Here is a 24,559-nt window from a genome sequence, read left to right as displayed (position 1 = left end):
AACACTCCAGCTCACAGGTTAGTCTGCTCCAAGCATTTCCACAAAGGTCAGTCTGCTGTTGTAGTTAATGCGTCATTTTTCTTAACATAATTGGTGATATAGGTTACAAGCAAGTCTGGCGCTGAACAGAAATTGTCGCGCTATGCTCCTGTGTTTATTGTGCATAAATAGTGAATTGTCCTGACAGAATATTGTGTTTCGCTTCTGTTATTATGGTACATTGACAAAAACATATACTTTTATTCACAGGGTAAAACAGTTGTTTTGTATCACTAATTGTCCAGTGCGATTACAGCATACAGTATTATTGTCACTGCTACATTTCTGTGATGCTACCAGAAATTATTTCCACTGCTAATTAACTACCGTTGAGCTCAAAGGTCCTATTAATAAACGGTTAACGAATGTGTATTTATGACGACGATTTGTGAGACTGGTAAACTTATGATACGTACGATGGTCTTTACTTTCTACACGGTGCATTTCAAGGTCCTGCACCCATCCGTCGGTAAACTGTACCTGGGCTTGTTGCAGTGACCGGAAGTTACTAAACTTCATGAGTGTATGCACTCACTCCAAGAAGCGTATAATTATAAATATGCATATAAATATGCTACGATGAGATAGCTGACTTCATCTAACTAGCAAATGTTTTCCAGGCTACGTTGGTGATGCAGTTTTTTTTTAAATTATATATTTTTTAAAATATCATTTATTTATGTATGATATTTTTGTCATGCGATTTTAAAGCCGGTCCTACAACCGCATCCAAGAATAACATGCAGCTTATCTCAGAACTGTCGGTGAAAATTATTCTTGGAGCTAGGTTTAATTGAGCTGCATTTTAAAGAGGTGCAATTTCACAATTTGTGTATATTTTCTAAGTTCACTATTTTGTCATGTGTTGAGAAAAACACAGATTTAAAAATTACATGGTCTAATATTTACATTTAGCATATAACTGCAACATTATTTTTTCTTTTTTTTTTTAAAGACTCGAAAGGACTTGAAATTCAAAATTTCAGACTTGTGACTTTACTTGGACTTTTACACCAGTGACTTGAGACTCGACTCTGACTTGCCTGACATTACTTGAGACTTGACTTGAGACTTGAGGATAAAGACTTGAGACTTACTTGAGACTTGCAAAACAATGACTTGGTCCCACCTCTGATAAGAAGCAAGCAGCACATGCGGTTTCTAAAAACACACTGAACCACTAACATCCATTGTTAATGTGACCCCACAGAACCATGCTCTGATAATGCTACCCTGCCAAGCATGTGTGCATATGTGGACTGCTATAGCACAGCATTTGAGCTATCCCAAGGCTTCGTGTCAGCTGCAAAACGATAGATCAAGGGAGGCGAGAGACCGAGAGAGCGATATATAAAATATATACAAATATTTACTGCAAGAGATTACAAGAGATAGTAACTAATGGGAAAATGTCAGGGGTTTCTTACACAGGCATAATTTAAAAGAAAGGAATACAGCTTTTACTGCTGTGTGTTTTTCACTGTCTGGATCTAATAAATACAAAATGCATGAAGTTGTTTACATGTCTATTGAGATTTCAGGGCAACAACAATAGAGTGCTACACTCATGCATGACTCATAGTTAAGCAATCAAATCACACCATCCATTAAAGTTGCATCACAAAGTGAATTTTACTAGCTGTCATTACTGAGTAAAGAGGTAAGCCTATAGCGGGCAAAGGCACATTATCAGAGAGAGTCACAAGTCCCACTGCTCAGCTCTAATTGTAGCAATGAGACAAAGGGCAGCAAAACACATTGCACGGTGCTGTGGAAAAAGCACAGGGAGGGGTCACATCACAAAGCCAAAGCACTGGCATTACATGCTTGTTGCATGTATTTATCCAGATTAATAATCGCATAATTAGTTAAAGTGGCCGTCTGTGAGAAAGCTGAAGGGCATGAAGTAGTAGAGAGGTATTAAGTCTCCCCAGAGCGCCACAACAAAAGTGATTTAACAGTCCAGTTTATTCATGTCAGACTTACAAGTGCAACCTTAAATAAAAGCTTTACCCAAGAAAAACACAAGCAGTAAGTATCAGTAGTAAGTGTATATGTTGTGCTAGAGTATCCAACATGTATCGATCAGTAAATTTAAAAAAAAATCCCACACATAGTTTTAGTTAAGGATAAAGCGTGCAAAATATCCTTCATTTGATGAATGAGCAAAATGAGCACTTTGTCTTACAGATAACTGTGCCCTATTCAGGACTGAGAAAAGAGGCTGTCTTCAACCTCAGAGGAAGCACAAAAAATGCAACAAAAAGTATTCTTGACTGTGGTGCAGATGAAAGTAACACATTAAATAACCTAAACCTGAAACGGAATCATTTTGTCACTGGAGTTTGTACAAGCCTGTGTTACACTGAAAGCCTTTCTTCCGCTCTGTTTTCACGCTGTGTCCAGACTTTCAAACAGTAAAAAAAATTGACCATATTTACCAAAATCTTTCAAAAAATCTGTACCAATTTGTTCAGATTTCATGTCACCCCTGCACACATTCCCCATATATTTACAAGGTATTCATATTAATTTTTAAAGCTGAGGGATAATGGATTAGTCATTGACAATATATGCTAGAAAATGTTAGCCTTCAGCTCCCACAGCTTTATGCCAACTGAAAATATCTTGGACGTGAGAGTTGAACCATGAGCTAAGGACTGGTTAAGACTAAACAAAATTACCATTCAAGAAACAAGAAGCTGTTAAACCTGACTTCAGTTAGCATAAATTAAATGAAAGAAAATTAAAATCTATGAAGATACCAAAACAAAATCATTTCTGTGTGCAAGGCTAATACCTTCCTCTGGCTCCAGGATCCTACTTCTGTGTCAGTCTGACAGTACTGCTCTGACTAACCACAACAAGCTGGAACGGAACTAAACTGACATGAACCACAGACAAATCAGTGATATCCAGTTTGTACAGTAATTGTAAACAAACACCTGGGAAAACCACATCTTCCACATTCCCTCACTAGAGATTTGACTCTAAAGGGAACTCTCCCTGCCACTAGCTTTTATCTCAGTATAAATGCCGTGACTGTCTCTGAAACAACACCCTACTCTCACTGCATTTCTTTAAATGCTTTCCAGCAGGTCTTTGTGCTCTTTGTGAGAGCCCAAGGAACAAATCAACAGCGACAGTGTTGCCGAACCTGTCACACAGAGCTTTCACAGACACACCCTGGGTGATCAGATGTTAGAAAAGGGGAGAGGTAATCTATGCTTTCATTCGACTAAGAACACACCACTGATGACAATATGGGGCAAATATCTTGAAGGCGGACCTACAGTGCAATATATTTTGACACGCATGCACAGTATCACAAGGTTCATACAACATGGAGGTCTTGATTGAATGAGGTTAGTAAGGTAGTTTCTCTTAGATAGAAGATTTCTATCGAGTATCATTATCTATGACTCCACTAAGGAATGGAAAACAAACACACTGAACTCTAACAAACTAACAGGGAAAACATAAAACTCCTGTTATTTATTAATGTTCTGCTAGGGCAGAAAAATGGTATCACATAATTATTCTTCTAAATAGCTCAAGTTGAAGTGAAGGAAATAGGGTTGCAGATTTTTTATAGAAACAAAACTAAATGTTATACTACCCTACATACCACTGTAGGGATTTTTAATCCAGGGTGCTTAACAAAATGATTCTCAGCTCAACTTCAGTTATCCTACCACCTACAAGTGGGCTGAGTTAGAGCTGCTCACATGTTTTAGCAGAAAGGAAATGTGAATTTATATGACAACGTTGTTGTAAAAGCATCCTAACCAAAAGCAATATCTCTGGATTTATATCTTAAATACAGAACAAACAGTCCAAATTTATAGCGTGATTCTTGGTATAAATACAAATCTTATAGTGATCTTTGGTAACAGGCAATTTTTCACACATAGACAGATAAACATGAGGTACAAAGAAGAGGTGGCTCAGTTAAAGTGATGACTGAGAGAGACACTGTGTCTGAAAGAATCCTTCAAGTCAAACTACTGAGAAAAGTCACATCTGCTAACTGGGTGATAAGGCCTTTAAATGATGTATAAACTGCAACTCATAACAGTCCTGGGTTGATACATATTCACTTTACATCAGTCACTTAAACATAGAATAACTTTAGTTAGCAACAGGAATTCGTTATTCTTACTAAACTGATGCATTGAATTGTTACTAGACAGGCTACAGTTCAGAACTGCTTATATATATACATCTATATAAATAAGATATATAGATGTATATATGCAAATGTAAGAAAAGAAATCCCAACCACTGTACATTAACTTGTCCTATCACTGTTGTCTATAAGTGCTACTAAGTGAGCTGGCTCTCACTGCAGGAATGTGAGATAGTGTCACTGTTATGAAGCTGTTGGATCCCAAAAATAGCAGCAAGGAACATGTGTGTACAGCTGAACTGAGATCAGATCAGTTGAGACATATAACGAGTCCTTGAGGAAGACTAGAGGACTTTTTAATAAGGCAGATAAGAAGCCATGGGTCTGCAGGTTTAGGAAGAATATAATGAGAAGACACTCTCCTCACACACACTTAGGAATTGCATCGGGTGACAGCAATACCATTACTAATTACACTCAGGGTCAATTACAGCCGCATTTTGTAAACTTCACCACCTAAACTGCAGTCAGTAGTCAACACATTCTTTACAGCTGCACGTACAGCTGGTTCTTCGACATTTCATAGAGATTTACAGAAAAAATGTTAAAAGTTGGTTGTACTTACATACAGTAAAAAGTTGTGTTTTGGGGTAAAGATGGAGGTCCAGGGACTATTGAACTGCAATGTGGGAGAGCAGATCTGGTTCTGTTGTAGTATGTGGAAATGAAACCTGAAGCACTGTTTGACAGATCTGGAAGTTTGCAGCGCTCCACTGGACTGTCACCCGAGAAGTCAGAGCCATGCCGGGGCCAAGTAGGAAACTCTGTGGGGCACTAAAAATAGAAACCAGCCAGGGTTCAGCTCACCCACCTCCCTCCAGTTTGGCTCTGATGGCTGTCACCTGGGTTAAAGGTCCGGCTTCAACATGTACATATATGCTCATGCGCATGCAGAACTGACAGATCCTTTCTGAGGTGTAGCCATGCATGACCATACAGTGTAAACGAAAGAAGGAACATATTTGAGCTAAAAGTTACATAAACCTAGCAAAATACGAGCTATATAGCACTATAGGAGACTAATGGTATGGTAATGATATGATAAGTTTTTATTATACATCACAGATCCAGTAATTATTTAATAAAATTTATGGAAATACACATGAAAATGAAACATTCTTTTTATTTAAAGGAACATTTGACTGTTCACATATTCACATTCAGCTCAGTGAGTAAGAAACACCACATTTTCCACTGATGTACTGGGATATGGTGATATTGCGTGATCTCTTTGTGATCTACTAGCTGATAAAATGTGATTTTCCTCATGCATTTTTATGGTAAGTATACACACCTTAGAAGTTAAGTTCTTCGTTTGGTATTACAGTTTTGTTTACTGATCTTTATGTTTTGAGTATTTTCGAGTCTTTTCTTAGTTTTATTGCTTAATTTGTTTCCTCTGTGTTTCCTGTCTAATCCTCCCCTAGGTTTATTAATGTATCTGCGTTTCTCACACCCTGTTTTATTTTGGCAGTTACTTGTCTTAACTGTCTTGTGTTTAGTTTTACTTCCACTCCTGTCTCATTGTCTTGATTGTCTGCACTTGCTTCTTGTTTTCCCCAGCTGTGCCCACTTCCTGTTATTGCCCTTCTGTGTATATATAGAGCTGTCTTCTTCTCAGTCCTTTGTCTCAGTGGCTGTTAATCTGTTCTCATGTGTTTGCTGGACTGAATTAGTCTTTTGTTTTGTGCACTGCTTCAACAGCCTTATGAAAGATGCATTCTGAGTTTAACTCTAACCTTTTTCCATGCCCTGCTTTTGAGTACAAATTCTGTAATTCATGAGTCCAATTTAAACACATTATGATTCATTTTAATCATCAGATATGAGTTAAATGTTTTAGAGTGTTAGTGTTAGTGAGACTGGCTCACAGGTCTAGAAATACAGCTAAGGTCCACTCATCTGACATTTGCAAAAGATTGAACTGGATATTTTAACAGATGTACTGCAATACCAACATCTTTCCCCAATCAAGTCATAGTTTTTATGGATACAATATTTTCATGTAGTTTCAGCTAATCATACAATGAGAAAATAATTTCAAAGGATTCATCTGCCAAAGAATTGTATATCACTGTAAAATGGCATAACTCAGTGAATGATTTGCATTCAAATCATTGAAAAATATTAATATTATATGTGAGCACCAGAGGTCAGCACAACATCATCTTATTCCTGTCAGGGCTTCTGACGTCTACAGCCAAACCCACACGATTTCATACTTTTAAGTAAAGTCTTAATGTTTACATTGATTGATTGATTGCATGGATTTGAGTATCGATTACTGGGAAAGCATTAAGGACATGGATGGGCTGCTTTTATTACCCTTCAGTTTACCTACATAACCAAACAATCCATGGAAATAAACAACATACTTAAATAACTGCCCATGATAGTCTGTTGATCTGTTTGTTGCTTTAGATATTTAGCACTACTGCCACTTATTACCTTTAGGTCATTCCTGGAGATAGGACTTTTGTTATCTTGAGGAATCTCCTGAGTAAACTGGACAGAAAATGTTAATAAAGATATTATCTTTCTTTTAGAAACTTACACAATTATTGGATATCACAAACAAGAGCAAAGCTGAGTGATATGCCAGACCTAGGATTTTACTTTTTATTTAGGATTACTCATTTATCTTTATTCTGCTCATTTTTACAAAAAGCAATTATATTTTTATTTTCATGTAAATTTCACAATTAAACACTGTTGAATTCAAACATTGGCAAGAAATCCTAATAATGCTACCATAATAATAATAATAATAATAATAATAGCTGTGACACTATCAAAAGCTGCAGAACAACATACGTGGGCTGAACTACTGGCTGTAATAATATCTCATTGGGTTTTTACATGTTTGCACTTACAGAAGCTTCCTTTCTCACTTGCACAAACACTCACATGCATGCTGGCTTCAGTCTCTCTGCACTCACCCTTATATAAGACACTAGCCTTTGAATTTGATTTGGTTTCTGCTTATTTCCTAGTTATTTTAGTCAGGACTGATTAATAAAGAAGATGAGCATCCTTGTAATTAAATGACAAGAAAATGAAGCTGGAAACTTTCAGTATATAATAATTACATAAAAGCTGGATTTTGGAAATCTAGGCTTTACTCCCTTTGTACTGAATCACAATTAACCTCCACCAAAGTTATCCAATTACATGCATCCTGTTATTCTACATCCTGCACATTGTTCAGTAAGGCTAATTCTTCATGACAGCAAGGAGAACAGAGAGTCTGTGAACCTGTCCCTGACTCATCTTCCACAATATTCTCTCTAATCTAACTTTAATTGCTTGGCCTTAACTTTCAAGTCGACTTCTACAGATTCATTTCCTGAACTACTTGAGCACAGTTCTGCGCCACTGGCTTCACATGCCGCTCGTAGGGGTACCTGACGGTGGTAATTTCTTGATGAGGCAATTCATCCCCTTCTACATGTCTCCACATCTTTCTTTTCCTCCTCCTGTCACTGACTCCTGGGAGGGCTGACGTATCCTTTCCGTCATAATTGAGTGAACCGTGTGGTAGAAGCTGTAGACTTGGCCAGGTTGCTCTCTAGAGTGGTGTGATGAGTGTCACTAGCAACAAAAATGGACAACCACCCCCAAAACAAAACACATGACACAAAAAAAATGAGAATGAGACAGTAGCAGGGTGAGGCGGAGGACAGCTGTGGAGGAGCTTATGGGTGAAATAATTGCAGTCGGCATGTGAGAACAGGAGCAGGGTCTGTACCTGGAGCCAGCTAATTGAGCCTGAATGAGTAAGTGTAGACACAGGTAGGAACTGTATTTGAGTTTTGTTCCCCCTTTTCCGTGTGAACGACTATGAACAAAAGGGCAGACGCCTCCCTAATCAAGCTAATGGAGTGGGAACAAGCTGGTGGCTGAATTCGATGGGCAGTGACAGGTAGAAGGGCCTTTGGGGGATTTACAGAGTCAGGAGGAGAAGAGGCAGACCGAGGTGAGGTTTTCAGCTGCTGGTTGGCAGGACGAGGGGCCGATATAAAGCCTCGGCTTGTACTGCCAGATCCATTAGCAGATGGTTCAGGTCAAAGGAACCATCAGTGACAAGTACTGTGGTTCATGTTATTCATTCAGTCCAGCCAAAAAATCATTTCACATCCGAGTATTAAAAAGTGAGAGTAGCTGCTCATTAAACAGCAAAAAACTAAAACTGATGCTTCAACGTCTGCTTGAAACCAGACTGCAACTGCGATTTACAGCTGAGATGACCCTTCAAAGGAGACAGCCACAGTGGTGAGTGCATGCAGGATTATTTTCCGAGGTTTAACTTCGAGGATTGTAGCTCTTAACTGTGTTCAGTCAAAATAGCAGGACTGTTTTTAGTCCTGAACGATAACCAGGAATGTCAGAGATTTACAGATTTGCAGTTTAACAGTTTATTGGTGACAAGTCCAGAAAATAATAAATGATTCTACAAATAACTTAATTTGTCTAACTCTGTAGTTTTTAACATGTTGTGTGCTTTTGGCAGACAATGTATCAAATGAGAGGAATTACAAAATTATCAAAAGTGAAAAATTCTATTTTTAAGGATTAAAACTCCAATAATTTTTTGACCAGTACTGGACCATACTTCTATTATAGAGGAATGCAGGTGATTTAATAAAAAACAGAGACCTGACCGTTGCCTGACACTCTACAATACAGCTGTTATGGGCTTCATTCCTAAAACATTTGCATAAAAAAACCCAATACTACAAAGTGATAACTAAAGGGGTATCATCTCAGCTAAAGCACACTGAGAATAAACTCATTTAAAGTCAAGTGCTAAAGAAAATGACTTGACTGGAAAGTTCAGGGTTTTATTACATTTTTGAGGTGGAATGTCAGCAGAGACACGATGTAGCGCTCTTTTCCTGCTTTTATTTGCTCTTTGAGTCTCCTGAACGTGTCCTGGTTGAGGCACAGAGGAATGGAATGGTTATTCTGAATATTACCAAGGTAGGAAATACATTTAAGGCCATTTAAAAACAACATTGGACAAGGTGGTCAACAAACTGTACTTAAGATTACAGATTTACAGTAAACACCTATGATTCCATTTTAATTGATTTTATGACAAGCTTACAAATAACTGACACCAAAAAAAAGTGCAGTGGGACAGCTTCACATCGATATGCAGAGGCCAGAATGCTCTCACTCTAAAGAAATGTGTTCATGCATTTAGGGAGTCAGCCTCCTCGCTTGCATCAAGTATGCCCTCACAAATCCTATTTAAAGTCTTCTTTAAATCACTCCTCCTTCTTTACGTCCACAAATCCTTCTCTTCCTCAGGAAGCCTGCTGTGGTTCTGTGTTGCTTTTTGCTCGGGATCTCTCTACAGTCCGACAACATCAGCTGTGTGTCAACCATCAACCTGCGGCGTTTCATTGGCTGCGCAGTCCGGGAGTTCACCTTCCTGGCCAGGAAGCCCGGCTGTGGGAGTCTGCACATCACCACTGATGCCTGCTGGGGGCGCTGTGAGACCTGGGAGGTGAGGACAAGGGCCACTGTACCAGGCACAGACACACAGGGAGGATAAGGGGAACTGAAAGAATATGATTATAGTGCGAGGTGATATAACTCACAACTTTACTCAAAATTAAATTATCAGCATAGATAAAAAAAGATGAACAACATGGTTTAGTAGACAGTTAAACACAGAGAGAGGCAGAGACAGATGAAGTGAATACTGTAGATACAGAGATGGAGAGATGGGTGATCCCGCCCTGGAGAAAATTTGTTTTCGCTTTCTCCCAAGGTCAGCTGCAAGTGCAAGCAGGGATTGAGCTGCTACAGTTAGATGTCCAAGGGAAAAAATACATGCAGTGTTTGCAATACCCTACCAAGATCTAATTATTGCCACATAGTAATGAGTGGCTGTCTGAAGTGAAACACTTGCATAAGAATGAATAAAGACAGAAGACTTTTGGAGTGCTAAAATTGAGTTAACATTCTGCAGGAATGGGAAGCAGCGTGGAATCCAGAGATTGAAGTGACAGCAGAGGTTTCCTCCACAATGCCTCAAGAGCATGAGAGACACAATTGGATTTCACAAGTCACCATATACTATTATGAAAAAAAGACGCTGTGAAATCTCAAGTTTCATCTGGAACATTGCATTCAGTGACGGGAGGCATTAGGAAGCTCATGATTCTCTCTGCTTTATTACTGCAGCGTAGCGGAGCTTTGTGTTGTTCTACTCTTTGGATCGCCTCAGGGAAGAGCCTCATCTTTTTCTCTGTTCTCCCCCACAGGGAGGTCAGGGCACAGCAGAGGGAGCTGATGTATTGCTTTAGGGAGAGTCTGAGGACAGACACCAGGAGGTCGGGGGTTAAATCTGTGCAGGCCACGGAACCGTAAACAGCTGCAAAAGATTTGCATTAATTTGAGCATTCTTTGGAAAATAGAATCAAGATAAACTTTTGTCATTTTATAAAGTATTTGAGGAACACTGAAGGTGTTTAATGTAATGTGATGATGTGTCACAAATGTCCCATCAAAGACAGCTTGGAATATAAAAGCTAACTGGAGCAGCTTTCTTTGGCAAGCTGAAAGAATTATCATTAATATGAAATGATAAAGTAGGCCATAACTGTAAAGAAAGCCCAGCCTCCTTATTCATGGATTTTGTCAACGTCTTAAAATACAACAACAACACAGGTATGGAGCAAAAAGAACTAGACTGCATTTGTATGAGGCGCACAAAGACTTTAAGTTACACTTACTGCAAAAACAAAGTACAAAGCCACACATAACCTTCACCAGAATGAGACACATCAGTAAATCACAGCAGCACTCAGTGATAGTTTGGCTTCCCTTTAAAAACAGGTGCACTGATTAAGTCTGCATGTTAATTGAAGGACAGGATTGGGCCACTGGTCCAATCAGTCATGGTGGAATGCAGGACCAAGAACCAGCAATGAGGATGAAAGGCAGGATGTGGAACGTATGCAGCCACTAATCGGGAACATGGGTTTGCATGCACTAATTAGCATACAAAACACTCAGATATGTTAGTCACAAGGAAGGAAGAGGGAGCGTAACAACCACAACAGCTGGAAACACATTATTTGTTATTCAGTTGAGAATGAGAACAGAAAAGCCTACATAAATACATGGGTGCTGCAATATACCAGTATTTGTGTGTGTGTATATATATATAGTATGCATATGATAATGATAATAGACTTTTATACATACCTTTCAAGACACACAAGGACACTTTACAAGCGGTTAAATACCATAATCACAGTGTGCACAGTGTGTGTCTGCCTGTATATAGATTCTGTCAGTGTGTCATGTTCACGTCTCGGTCCTCGTCTGAGTGTTTGTTAATTCCTGTTTTATTTGAAAGTTCTCAGCAATAAACCTGCTTTTATTTTTTAGCGTTTGGCTCCAACCCTGCCTGCCATACAGTGAACCCTGACAGTATTACAACAAAGTGATAAATAAATGTAAAACAAAATAAATTTATTTTTGGTTTTTTCAGAAGCCAATCCTGGAGCCTCCCTTCATTGAGTCCTATCAGCGGGTTTGTACTTACAATGAGACTCGGCTGGAGACTGTGAAACTACCAAACTGTCAGCCCAATGTAGATCCAACATACACCTACCCTGTGGCCTTAAGATGTGACTGTGGAGTCTGTCTGACCAGCACTACTGAATGCATAACTTCTGTGTGAAGTCTGAACAGGCAGAAATATTTTATGTACACTTTTGGTAATAATTACACGCAATACTGCTTTAACTGGAATGTGTCACTACGCCAGGAAATGTTGTTAGAATGCTCTTAGTTTGGATACTACATATCCAAGAAAAACCTGAGATATATCACTACTGAAATATGTTACCAGCTTCACTTGGCATTTTTTCTTAGGAGCAAAGCAATCACTGTAAACCTTGCAATGTTGTAATTGACATAAGTAAAAAACAATTTTTTATCTGCCTTTAATGGATGAATAATGAAATGATCACTTATTAGCTTTTAATCAACCTGAGCTTTTAGCCCAAGGGTCTGCTGGAGAGGTAAGGGCTTACTAAGTGTCCTTATTCATTTGATTTTCCATGAGAACTGGGTGTATTAATAATCTCTGAGTGCTCTCGTGTGTTTTGGAGTGCAGGACCATCACTCTTTCCACAATAAAAGCATGTTTTCTTTCCTCCTCTGTTTCTTGTCATTTGGGTTTGTAGAACTTCATGTTTATGCTTAAATTGCTGCAAATCTGGCTTTTGATACAGACATTACCACCAGGGCAGAGAGCTGTGTAAAAAAAATAAAAATAAAATAAAAATATTAAACTTTTATACAAAGCAAATAAACAAACCAATTTTATAATTTTAGAAACAGTTTTAAATTCTCATCCTCATAAGAAACTTCAATATAACATTCTTTGGTCTGTCTCACAAAAACTTTATAAACAAACATGGTTTTTATAAAGAATGAAAACACTAAGCATGTTCAAAAATGCTAAACTAGTGTAAGATGTATATAAAAATACAAAAACTTGCTGAAAATAATGTTGAAATTGAAAGAATTATGTTGTTTTTTAAGAAAATGTATTCTTACTTAGAAACTGATGCTAGAAACCATGTTTCTGGGTGTCCCACTTCAGATGTAGTGCTGCCTCAGGGGCAAGAATCAGCTACTCAGCATTGGTTTTCAGTGCTATCCTCTGAGTACATAGATGTTTTAATAATGTTACACAGGGAAGATGTAATGATGAAACCTTCATGTGGTTCTTTTTAGAATCACATATGACGTTCCAGCCATTTTTTTTTAAATGATGGGGGTCACCTTTGCCCAAGCAGACCCTCAAAAAGTGAAGTGGCTTATCACAAAGGTTAGTTATTTAAAACATTCATTATCATTAAAATTTTATATTTAATTTTATATTCATTACTGCATTAATATATATTACACTCTTTCTGTTAGTCAGGAGACTGAGACTGAGGAGTCTTGTTAGAAGAATAAAACCTGTGACCTTCAGCCATCGAGTCACCTGTTATTGTAACTGACACTGTGTCACTTAGTGCAAAGATAATCTTTGCTTTCTATTGATTGTGCTCAGTTGTTAGAAGCTGCACTGGTCTTTTCTTACACATTTTAGTAACCTTAACAGAAACCAACAAAAACTAACAAATGGCCTTTCTTAGCTAAGGTCAGCGTCGCTGAAAATCCTTGACCATGATTGATTTTTGTTGCTTTTTACAGCCTTAAAATCACATATGGGCAAACTTAGGTAATCAGTTGAGAGCATTGCCCTATGTGTGGAAATAACCACACCTCAACATGTCCACAAGGGAACATGTCAAGAGATGACTGTCGTGTCTACTTCACTTGTTAAAGCTCTTGCAATTACTATACTACTACTACAATAATAATAATAATAGCTTATTTTCCAACATGCTGTGACAGACTGTGACAGGGTGTGCTCTGCTCTCGTCTAATCACAGCTGGGATAGGTGTGCAATGTACAGCAGATAATGGCAAATATTATGTAATACATACAAAATTCTTTGCAGCCTGTCGCTTTGAGAAATGCTGTTTCTACGAGCCCACTGCAGAGCTCTATAGTGCCATTCATAAAATGAAGAAAATCTATAAACAAAAGCAGTTTGAGTGAGTGCTGAAGAGGCTTTTAAGGGTGTACATTAAATGGAGAGGTTAAAAGGAGACACTAGAGAGGGTAGCTGTCTGTGCTGCTGACTCTCCTGAGACCTCTGTTATCTTCAACAGCCCTGGCAGGAGAGTCACTGTAACGACTCCCGCTGTCCTAATCATTTCTGACATTAGCACTTCCTATTCTGGCAGGCAGGAGGTGGTGGGGGGCCTGCAGCATCACTTGGTGGGAGGACTATATAGCTGTGAGGGAACACAAAGGAAGACCTTTTAAAATGGTAAACATGACAGAATTTTTTCCATTAATAGCAGATAAATGTGTTGTTTTTTGTTGTTGTTGTTGTTGTATACTGTACTACCTCAGTACAATTTTTGCTCAGACCACACCTACAGAGCAGGACAGAGAGTGCACTCACACTACTGTAAGTTGATGTACACCACCTGAGCACGTCTCACCCTTAAAGCTACGGTGTTACTGTTTTCCATGCCTGTGTACAGTCAGTATATAGTTCTCATAAGTTCTGTCCACTAATTTTGCCTGTAGTGAAGAACTAATACATTTCCTCAGTGTCACCTGCCTCCTGTGCAAGTCAGAGGGCCGTATGTCACCGTGCACCAAAACAAGCCCCCAAAAACATGTCACAAAAATAGGATCCCAAACTCTTTTGTGCTCATCTTATTGAAGTGTGTGTGATAACAAGAAAGACTCAGGGGAGATGACACATCCATTTCATCTTGTAATGTCATGGTCTGCGTGGCAGTCCGTGGGGATGAGGAAAATAGGACCTAAAACGCAGGACTCTGCGATGCCACAGTGCACTTTATTTACAGTGAAACCGACAGGCAGTGTTGGTCAAGTTACTTGAAAAAAGTAATCAGTAACTAATTACTGATTACTTCCCCAAAAAAGTAATCCCGTTACTTTACTGATTACTTATTTTCAAAAGTAATTAATTACTTAGTTACTTAGTTACTTTTTAAAAACACGATTTACAACCTGAAGAGGTGATAAAGCGATAGATCTTTCAGCCCAATTCTACTTTTTCTGCATAATCCATCATACAAAATGTAATCAAATGGAAAAGTCTCTTTTTAACTTGTTTTATCAGTTTTAATCTTTTAACTTTATGCATCAAGCAAAAATTTAATTATATGCAACATTCTCTGACTGGAAGAAATTAGTTTAACATTTAAACCTATTTTCTGCACATTCCAGCACATAAAATAAAATATTTTTTGGGTTTTCCACTCACTCTTTCAAATAGATGCAAGTAAAACACAGCAGAAAATAAATAAAGTCAAAGACTCAGCGGTCCTTTTGCTCTATTTTCACCTGTAAAGCAGGAGTGGGGTAGGCGGAGGTTTACCCTGGTGCAGGTGTGCCGCGGTCAGTTGAAGAATCCGCGAGTTTCTCTGTGAATTTCCCATTACGTCGTTGCGCACTCGGTGCTTGCTTAGAAGTTTAGAGGTTTTTTTCGCTGTAAAAAGTTTTCTTCCCACGCACAATGCTAATGGACGCTAATGTTTTTGTCACTTTTTATGGAATCAAACTCAAAGTAAGGTCAGTACTTCCACGCTTTAAACACGGCACGCTCATACTCTCTCCGCACTCGATATATGATCCATTGTTGATCTGCACGCAGCTGTTGTCACCAACGTTGTCACTGTCATGAGACATTCTCGCAAAAAAATCACGGTTTTAGTAACGCAGTAACGCAGCGTTCCTACGGGAAAGTAACGGTAATCTAATAACCGATTTTGCAATAGTAATCCCTTACTTTACTTGTTTCTTGAAAAAAGTAATCAGATTACAGTAACGCGTTACGCGTTACTGCCCATCTCTGCCAACAGGTAAGTCCAACAATTCACTCAAAAGTGCAATTTGCCAATAGTGCTCGTCCCTTGCTCCCAGTGCGTCCCGTGCTGTAGCTCCGTTAGTGTGTGTGCTCCCCAACTCGCTTCTTCGCTCGACTCTCCTGGAGGAAGAAGGAAAATCCACAATTAGCCACACGCTAGCCGAATACCAAGAACACACGTCTCGCACAGGCTATACCAATTAGGAGTAATAATCCCACGTCGACTGTCGCCCAGGTTAAATACCTCTGTCTAGCCGGGGGGGATGATAAGATAAGATAAGATAAGATAAGATAAGATAAGATAAGATAAGATAAGATAAGATAGAACTTTATTAATCCCTCGGGTGGGTTCCTCTGGGAAATTCGACTTCCAAGAAATTACCAACAGCTGAGCAGGTAATCAGCTGCAGGTGGGAATCTATTTTTGTTGTGCTCTATGATCAAAAAACTGTTTTTGCATAACATAATAAAATTAAACCCCCTTACACACACTGAATTAGTACTCAAAGGCATTTGAAATATTAAATATTAACACCCTGGCAGCTGTGATCCCTAATTGACAACTTTCTGGCCAATCGGAAAGAAGCCTCCTGCCAGGCTATGTAAACATAGCTGTCTAGAATAAAAGCAGTGTGTCTCACTAATAAACAGTAGTTTGAAATTAAGGCCAGCTGAGTAGGTTTTGCAGTCAAGCCTTAAGGGCACCTTCTCCATTGCCTTAGTAGTAACAGTCTGACAGGTAGATGCTGGGGTTATGAATTATATAGCAGTTCCTGCAGGGACATGAAGATTGAGGATCCCTGTGAATATGATGGATAAATCTTAGGAAGAGTATCTTTGTTGGATAACATTTCTTTTGAGGCATATTCTCACTGAGATTGTTACAGCCTTTATTACCAATGGCATGTAATAAGACAGAGGTGTTATGATTGAACGCTATATTTTCTTTTTGCTGGCCAAGAAACAACAATTGAAGACAGTGACGACTTATTTGGTTCTCAAGAGAGAGCACCTTTATATTTGGAGTATTTCTATTTTAAGAAACCTTCCATCCATTTCCTTAACCACTTATACAATAAAAGTTCATTATAAATTGCAAGTGTGGAGTCTGCAGTGGGTGTTTGTTGTTATATACCGGGGGTTTTTTTGTCATAATTTAATCCTAAGAGTTAAACCTTCATATATTCAATATTCATTACACACAATACAAAGTGAAATACCATTTGGTACTAGGATCCATGGACACGTCCTCCTGGAAAAGGAAATCAGGACCTCCATAAGGTTGTGAAAACATGAAGTGCTCTAACTTCTCCTGGTAAATGGCTGCACTGAAATATGCATTGCATATATATATACAGTGGGGCAAAAAAGTATTTAGTCAGCCACCGATTGTGCAAGTTCCCCCACTTAAAATGATGACAGAGGTCAGTAATTTGCACCAGAGGTACACTTCAACTGTGAGAGACAGAATGTGAAAAACAAATCCATGAATCCACATGGTAGGATTTGTAAAGAATTTATTCGTAAATCAGGGTGGAAAATAAGTATTTGGTCAATAACAAAAATACAACTCAATACTTTGTAACATAACCTTTGTTGGCAATAACAGAGGTCAAACGTTTACTATAGGTCTTTACCAGGTTTGCACACACAGTAGCTGGTATTTTGGCCCATTCCTCCATGCAGATCTTCTCGAGAGCAGTGATGTTTTGGGGCTGTCGCCGAGCAACACGGACTTTCAACTCCTGCCACAGATTTTCTATGGGGTTGAGGTCTGGAGACTGGCTAGGCCACTCCAGGACTTTCAAATGCTTCTTACTCCTTTGTTGCCTGGGCGGTGTGTTTTGGATCATTGTCATGTTGGAAGACCCAGCCTCGTTTCATCTTCAAAGTTCTCACTGATGGAAGGAGGTTTTGGCTCAAAATCTCACGATACATGGCCCCATTCATTCTGTCCTTAACACGGATCAGTCGTCCTGTCCCCTTGGCAGAAAAACAGCCCCATAGCATGATGTTTCCACCCCCATGCTTCACAGTAGGCATGGTGTTCTTGGGATGCAACTCAGTATTCTTCTTCCTCCAAACACGACGAGTTGAGTTTATACCAAAAAGTTCTACTTTGGTTTCATCTGACCACATGACATTCTCCCAATCCTCTGCTGTATCATCCATGTGCTCTCTGGCAAACTTCAGACGGGCCTGGACATGCACTGGCTTCAGCAGCAGAACACGTCTGGCACTGCGGGATTTGATTCCCTGCCGTTGTAGTGTGTTACTGATGGTGACCTTTGTTACTTTGGTCCCAGCTCTCTGCAGGTCATTCACCAGGTCCCCCCGTGTGGTTCTGGGATCTTTGCTCACCGTTCTCATGATCATTTTGACCCCACGGGATGAGATCTTGCGTGGAGCCCCAGATCGAGGGAGATTATCAGTGGTCTTGTATGTCTTCCATTTTCTGATGATATAAAAAAGATATAAAAATATAACACTACAACTGCCGCTATACCACTGGGTTAGGCGTAATCCCATTCAGTCAGCAATCAGCACATATTCACACAGAGGTGCAAATGTTGATAATCGTCCTCACAGGCTGTATATATCAACACCTCTGTTGGAACAATGTGTGCATGAGATGGCAAAAAAATAACTATAGATGAAAATAAACTGAAAAAAATACATAATTCTAGTATATAAATCACAACATATAGCCATGAAAGTGCCATTGAAAACAGGCCTATTATATAACCATGTGGACAGTTAATAGATTTAATTTAATTAGTTGTACAAATTAAATCTCAGTAGTTTAAGTCTGTGCTCAACAACAGTAATTTAACTATGGTAATAAACTGCAGGCTGCTCAGTCTCTGAGTTTGCTGAAATATGATGAAAAACTCGTTTTATCTTCTTTGCAAAGATAAAGATTGATAGCGTTCAGTGCTAAAGGCGCGCTATGAAGTTTTACTTTCATTAAAGTCTTGTTTATTCATTAACTGCTTCACTAAAAAGGGAGCCGTAAACCGAGTTACAAATTTAGAAATGTAACTAATTATTTCACATTGTTATTACAGTCATCTGTTGTGCTTTGTATCGTGGTATTTGATACTGAATTAATCATGCATGCATCTATATGTAGTACATATAGTATAGTATACATTAACCTTAAGTGTTACTCAACAAAAACTCACCGCTCTTGTTCAAAGTGTGATTTGTTGACCCTTAATTTGTTTACTTTGATGCTAGCAGTTATATTTCCTGCAGCAAACATTGCAGGGAAAGATTAGCCTAGCATAACACTGAAAGTTTCACGTGCGTCTCTCCACGCTTACAAAATATGTTTTACTAGCATAAGTTATGTTTCAGCAGAGCCTGTGGAGTACAGTCATAGTGTGATTGTGGTGATGATGGCTCAGTGGGGTGATAGGCCTTAGATGTTGGATATCCCTCCAGTCTGCTTTGCTTCCACTTTGTCTTGATGATGTAACATTCTGAAATCAGACAGAAGTCCTTACATGTAGAGCCAGAGCACATACAGACCATAAACTACAGTAAAGTACACACACACACACACACACACACACACACACACACACACACACACCTTATCATTCTTATTATAAAGACTTCGGTCTGCTCGTTAGCGATGTCGTCTTGAAAGAAAAACTTCAGGAATAGCAACTTATAGTCAAACTATAATTAAAATTAACACATTTTGTGAAAAACGCCTAACATTTGAAGCACAAAAACCTTAATCTACAGTCACAGTGTCACAGTGATTGTGTGTCTTCTTCTAATAATCACCCAACAAATCAAAGACAGTTTAGGTTCTTGGCCGTTATAAGGCTACAGGTTTGGGCTCTATGTAGGTTTGCATGCCTCAGTGATTAAAGTTCTCCTAAAATATTAATTTTTGGCTCCATAATTTATTTATTTTTTTAACTTTGGCTCATGCAATGAGGATGAAGCCCTCAGTTTATTCTCTTTCTGTAACAAATTGTTTAAGTGTGAGTTTTGGTCCTTGTTTCTCTTGTAATATAGTTGTGTCTCACTTCCTGTTTCATTTTGGTAGTGGTTGTTGTTCGTGTTTTGTGTTGCCATAAATTATTGCGGTGTGACATGGAGGCAGTCAGCTCATGGTAATGCTGAGGAGTAAATGAAAGTTGTGCCAATAGCTACTTCTCTATAGCTGTAGCTAAAAAATTATAGCCTGTCTTCATTTACATTTATCCACTAATGATCATGGTAATGACAGCTTAGGGGGAAAAAGCAAGGTATTGTCGTATACTTGTGGAAATAACAAGCTGTCAGGATATCAGGTCAAAGTCAAAATATGAGAATTTAATTTACAGACTCAAACAACATAGATTATACATAGCGAGTCCTTTGAAGTAGCCGAGACCGGATTCAATTTTAAATCTAATGAGGTAGCCTCTGGGGAGACCTTTGTGAAATTAACAATCCAATCTTCTAATTTCTCATAAAGGATTCAATACTGTATGTTACAGTATTAAGCACGACTCAAACTGTGGTATTTTCTCTGATATTGACAGCAACTAAAACGTGACTGTTGTCTCCTGTCTGGATTTTAAGTGTTTCATTCTCATGATGCTTTTGGGCATCTGTTTGGTATCAAAGCAGTGTTTGTCTCGAGATGACAGACTTTTGATCAAATGAGCTGAGACATAAACCTCTGATGATTAAAAGTCTTTATATTTTACAGCTATTTGGATAGCTTCAATAGTCTGCCTCATGCACTTTTTGATTTATATGATTGGGACTGTGCAGTCTTGTGGAAGGCTTGGATAAGGAGAGACACTGTCTGCCTCTCATGTGGTCCTCTTACATAATTTGAATTTCCTCCTTAAAAGACTGAGTGTTTGACCTGGTTGAGATGAAGGGGAACAACATGATCATATTGACTTCTATTTTGTTTTTTAATGTGAAAGTTTTCTGCCTGTAGCAAGGAACAAGTTGCTCTCTCATCAGAGTACGATTGTGTGTGGATGTCAGATAGAGAGCACTTGTATAAAAAACAAAGTGGTGGTGTGAATGGGGGAATGAGGCATGTTGCATAAGTTGCTTTGAGTTCTTAAATGAAGTAGAAAAGCAGCGGTGGCTGAACTCAGATTGTACAAAAATATCATAGTTAATATTCGTTACTTTTTGTGCAAGTAACCACGTGACGTGTCAACCTTCCCTTCTGGATTTTCTCTTACTTGAGAAGGTTTTTAGAGGCATCATCATGGGGGCCGTGATGGGTTTGCCCCCAAAATCCAAAGAGGAAGACACATCAGCTGGCTACTTACAACAAAAGCAACAGATAATAACTGGGATCATTTGAAGCTCATGAAGCTCATCATTACATTATTTGCAAATGATGGACTGTAATATCTGAGCCAAGGTTCTTGAGTGAACCATGAGTTTCTATTTGTTGAACTGATTGTTCCAGTGTCAAGAATTAACTTGAAAAAAGACATGCTTTGTAAAAACCAGAATGCTTCATCTTTCTCTGCTTAGTGATTTCCTGCAGTAGCAGACGCCACGCTGCTAAAATTAAACTTCAGTCATTGGGATTTAAATGTTAATGAATCACTACCCACTACAACTGCTACCACCACCAACTAAATCGTAATATCTCATTCAACATTTTTAATATTTTAAAAAGTTAAACAAGTGTAAAACTCTCACTGCATGATTCACTGATATTGAATGAGTCAGAGAACAATAACAGTTTGAAATGAATTCACATGCAGGTTATGACTCATTTTAAATGTGCTGCTGGAAGAACAACAACTAAAAACCTAAACATACATTATTCTTCTTCCTTTTCTTCTTCTCACTTTAAGGATCGCCACAGTGGATCATCTTGCTCCATCTCACTCTATCCCATACAGCTCTGGACATCAGTCGATACCATTACACTTCTTCTGTATATATCAGGTATCATCTTCCTCTCCAGGATTGTGGTAAACATTCCAGTTAAAGTCTGTCACCTGAACAAATTTCATTCTTTATGACCTGCATGGCTTTCCTCACACAACCCATCCCATTTATCCAGGTTTGGGACTGGCACTAGGAATACACTGAGCTAAAAATGCAATTCCCTCTCCTCAGATGAAATTCTCCACATTAGACAAAGATAATGTTTCTGCACCAAAAAACTACCATATCCTGTGAATTTAAAGGTAACGTTGTTTTGGCATTGAGAATACCTTTAAAAATACTGAATTTAACTACCTCAAAAGTTGTTGATCCACACAGAGAGAGGCACCAAAACACCAACACTTTATGACTGACACTAAAAAAGAAGCAATTCTGGAGTAAATGAGTTTTAAAAGCACCTCTACTTCAAACTGCTGTAACTCGTCGACTGTAAACTGAGAGACAGCCTTTCGCACATCTACTTCCCACCAGCAGCAATTAAAAATGTTTTCCAAGAGATTCCACTGGCACATCCGGAGCTGATGGGTGTCAGTTTGGGTAAAAGAGTGTGTCTCCTCTTCTCTATTCTCAGGAGCAGTGAGGAGACACTAATGGGGATAAGCATGTGCTCAATCTTGGCACCAAAACGGGGCTCAGCTCTAACTTTTGGAATCAGCAGAGGTTTCTGTGTCCAGGCAGAGCTGCAGGTGGGCCTGCTGGGGCTACGGCACAGCCTTGACAGGCTAATTCCTCCTCTGTGTTTCCTCTGGCTCACCGTCATTGCTCACCATCCACGGGAAACTAACCGTGATAATTCTGGTGCCTGCAGGTAATTGGCTGTGGAGATTCAGAGCCTATCACCTCATAATGGTTCATGACAGAAAAATGTCTGATCAGATTAGCTGGACGCATTATTAGATGGAAAGGGAGGCTGAAAAAAAAATACATTTAAAGATGTTAAAAAACAACAACAACAAATTTTTTTCCTGCTAAAATATCCAAAATCACAGCAGCGGCTTCAACATCCAAAGTCTCTGCACACCTCTGATGTTTTTGAGCACCTTAATGAGATTTTGTGGTGTTAAACTGGGACTTGAGATTATTTCACATTACAATGATCCGCTTAGATTATCTCAGGTAGAAAGAAACTGAAAAAAATGCAATTGCAGGAGGACGAGGTGGAGTTTGAGAAGAGGGAGATGAGCAAATGCTTAAGCTGCGGGACACGATAAAGAGACTCAAAGTTTCCAAATTCTATATCTGACATCTGGCGGAGCAGCAAGTGTAATAAGAATTGGAACTTGTGGAGAAATTTTCATTGTTAAAGTTCAGAAATAAGTGAATAAGTTTAACCTTCTCTCCTCCATGCAAGTAGCATCTGCATGAATTATCCTTCAGATCTAAATTTCAGCAATCACAAGTAAACGGAGGTCACAAAAACTTGTTCTCTCATGCTGAAAATAACCTTCAAACTGGTGTGTCTCATTGACTTTGGAAAATTTGGAAATTTCAACCAGTGACAGCATAAAGTTTGCATGTTTAACTGTATTTTCATCTTCTTCTTTTACAATCTTTGTACTGACGAGGAAAGCAGGTTTATTTTTACATATATTCACCATCAGTTCATTTATTTATTTATTGGTTGGTGTACAAAATAAGACATTTTCTAAATTCACAAATAATTTCAAGGGTGCTTTTGTTTTGTTTTCACAGGATTAAAGATGTTTTCTCTTTATTTTTTATAGCATAGACCAAAAAATGTAAGGTTCTGGAGCTCTACAGCACAATTTCTTCATAACGTGGAAAAACTTCAAGTGAAGTTGTAGTCAAACCTCAGGAATAATTTAGGTGCGTGTCTTTGGATGTCACATAAAATATCCTTTGCGTGCATTCTTTATGCAGCACTATGTGGATTCATTTTTGGTTTTGTTTTCTGTGTGTTATTTTGTTTGTGTTATTTTAATTATAGAACCGCTTCTGGGATGCATCTGTTGGAATCAGCAGCATTGTCTTAAGAGGGTGCGATCAGCTGGTGTTTTCTCAGGGTAACACGTCCAAGTTAATAAGTAGAGTTCTGTGTGAGATTTAAAGTTCTCTGTATTATTTTGGTATATACAAATAAGGAACATAGAAAACAATCTAACATAAGTGCAGATATTTAGTGAACATAACATCTATAAATCCAGTCATTTGCTAAACTGCTCCCCTGAGCAGTAACTGTTCAATCATAGCTTTAGGATGACAGTTTTTGACCTCTAGTTGTGCTATATGCTTTGATAGGGCCCATCACAGTTTAGAGCTTATGCAGGAAACCCAATGGATATGTGCACTGTGTTGCCAAAGGTACGCTTCTTTTTGTGTTTGTTAAAGAAACCAGGAGCCAGATTTGTGTCCGGTATCCTCACTGCATGCTTTGTTTATTTGCACGCAACTGATGCACATAGAATAATGCCAACGGTTCGACTGACATGTAGAAGTAGCATGCCAAGTGTTACAGGTGTTCTCCACACGAATGAATAATTCTACCAATAACTTTTCAAAGTGAACTATAGTGAATCATTATGATTACTGCCAATAAGCAACAGAGCTCCTATCTGGCAACTGAGAGCGAAATTTCCATCTCAGTGGTGATTCACAGTACGTGACTTCCTCATTGATAGACTATTAAAAGACTGTGAATGCTACAGCAACGATCATAAGCTGACAGCTTAGTCATAAACAAGGTGCTGCTGAGTTGTAAAGCCTATGAGCAGTGCTATCGGTCAGCAGACGTTTGTGCTGAAATGAAAGTAACAGCTTGAAGAAACAAGAGTGAACACAGTGAGTCAGAATCATCAATGTCCATTAAGCCGAATGAACAATGCGTTCACTTTCTGTTGTACAACTGAAATGCTTTGAAAACAGCAGCTCAAATCTG

At 38.7% G+C, this 24,559-nt stretch overlaps 1 protein-coding gene across 1 annotated transcript; it reads left to right on the top strand.

Annotated features, from left to right (window-relative positions):
* Positions 1-8,282: 8,282 nt before the first annotated feature.
* gphb5 (glycoprotein hormone subunit beta 5) lies at positions 8,283-12,393 on the top strand. The gene is made up of 3 exons (XM_085257290.1): positions 8,283-8,500; positions 9,542-9,740; positions 11,739-12,393. Exons 1-3 carry the CDS (start codon positions 8,283-8,285, stop codon positions 11,928-11,930), a joined length of 609 nt encoding a protein of 202 aa, XP_085113416.1. The 3' UTR covers positions 11,931-12,393.
* Positions 12,394-24,559: the final 12,166 nt, after the last annotated feature.

Source organism: Mchenga conophoros, linkage group LG19 (assembly GCF_057382185.1).
Source record: "Mchenga conophoros isolate Kocher_MC1m ecotype Shallow Benthic linkage group LG19, M_conophoros_male_GT1.1, whole genome shotgun sequence".
NCBI lineage: Eukaryota > Metazoa > Chordata > Actinopteri > Cichliformes > Cichlidae > Mchenga > Mchenga conophoros.
Note: the sequence above shows the minus strand (reverse complement) of the source record. Positions and strands in the feature narration are given on the sequence as shown.

What these genes read in the sequence shown, in the direction of transcription:
- gphb5 (XM_085257290.1), top strand. Translation starts at nt 8,283, where the DNA reads ATGGTTCAGGTCAAAGGAACCATCAGTGACAAGTACTGTGGTTCATGT. An exon ending in CAAAGGAGACAGCCACAGTG is followed by an intron (nt 8,501 to 9,541) that starts GTGAGTGCATGC and finishes TCTCTTCCTCAG; the next exon opens with GAAGCCTGCTGTGGTTCTGT. An exon ending in GGCGCTGTGAGACCTGGGAG is followed by an intron (nt 9,741 to 11,738) that starts GTGAGGACAAGG and finishes TGGTTTTTTCAG; the next exon opens with AAGCCAATCCTGGAGCCTCC.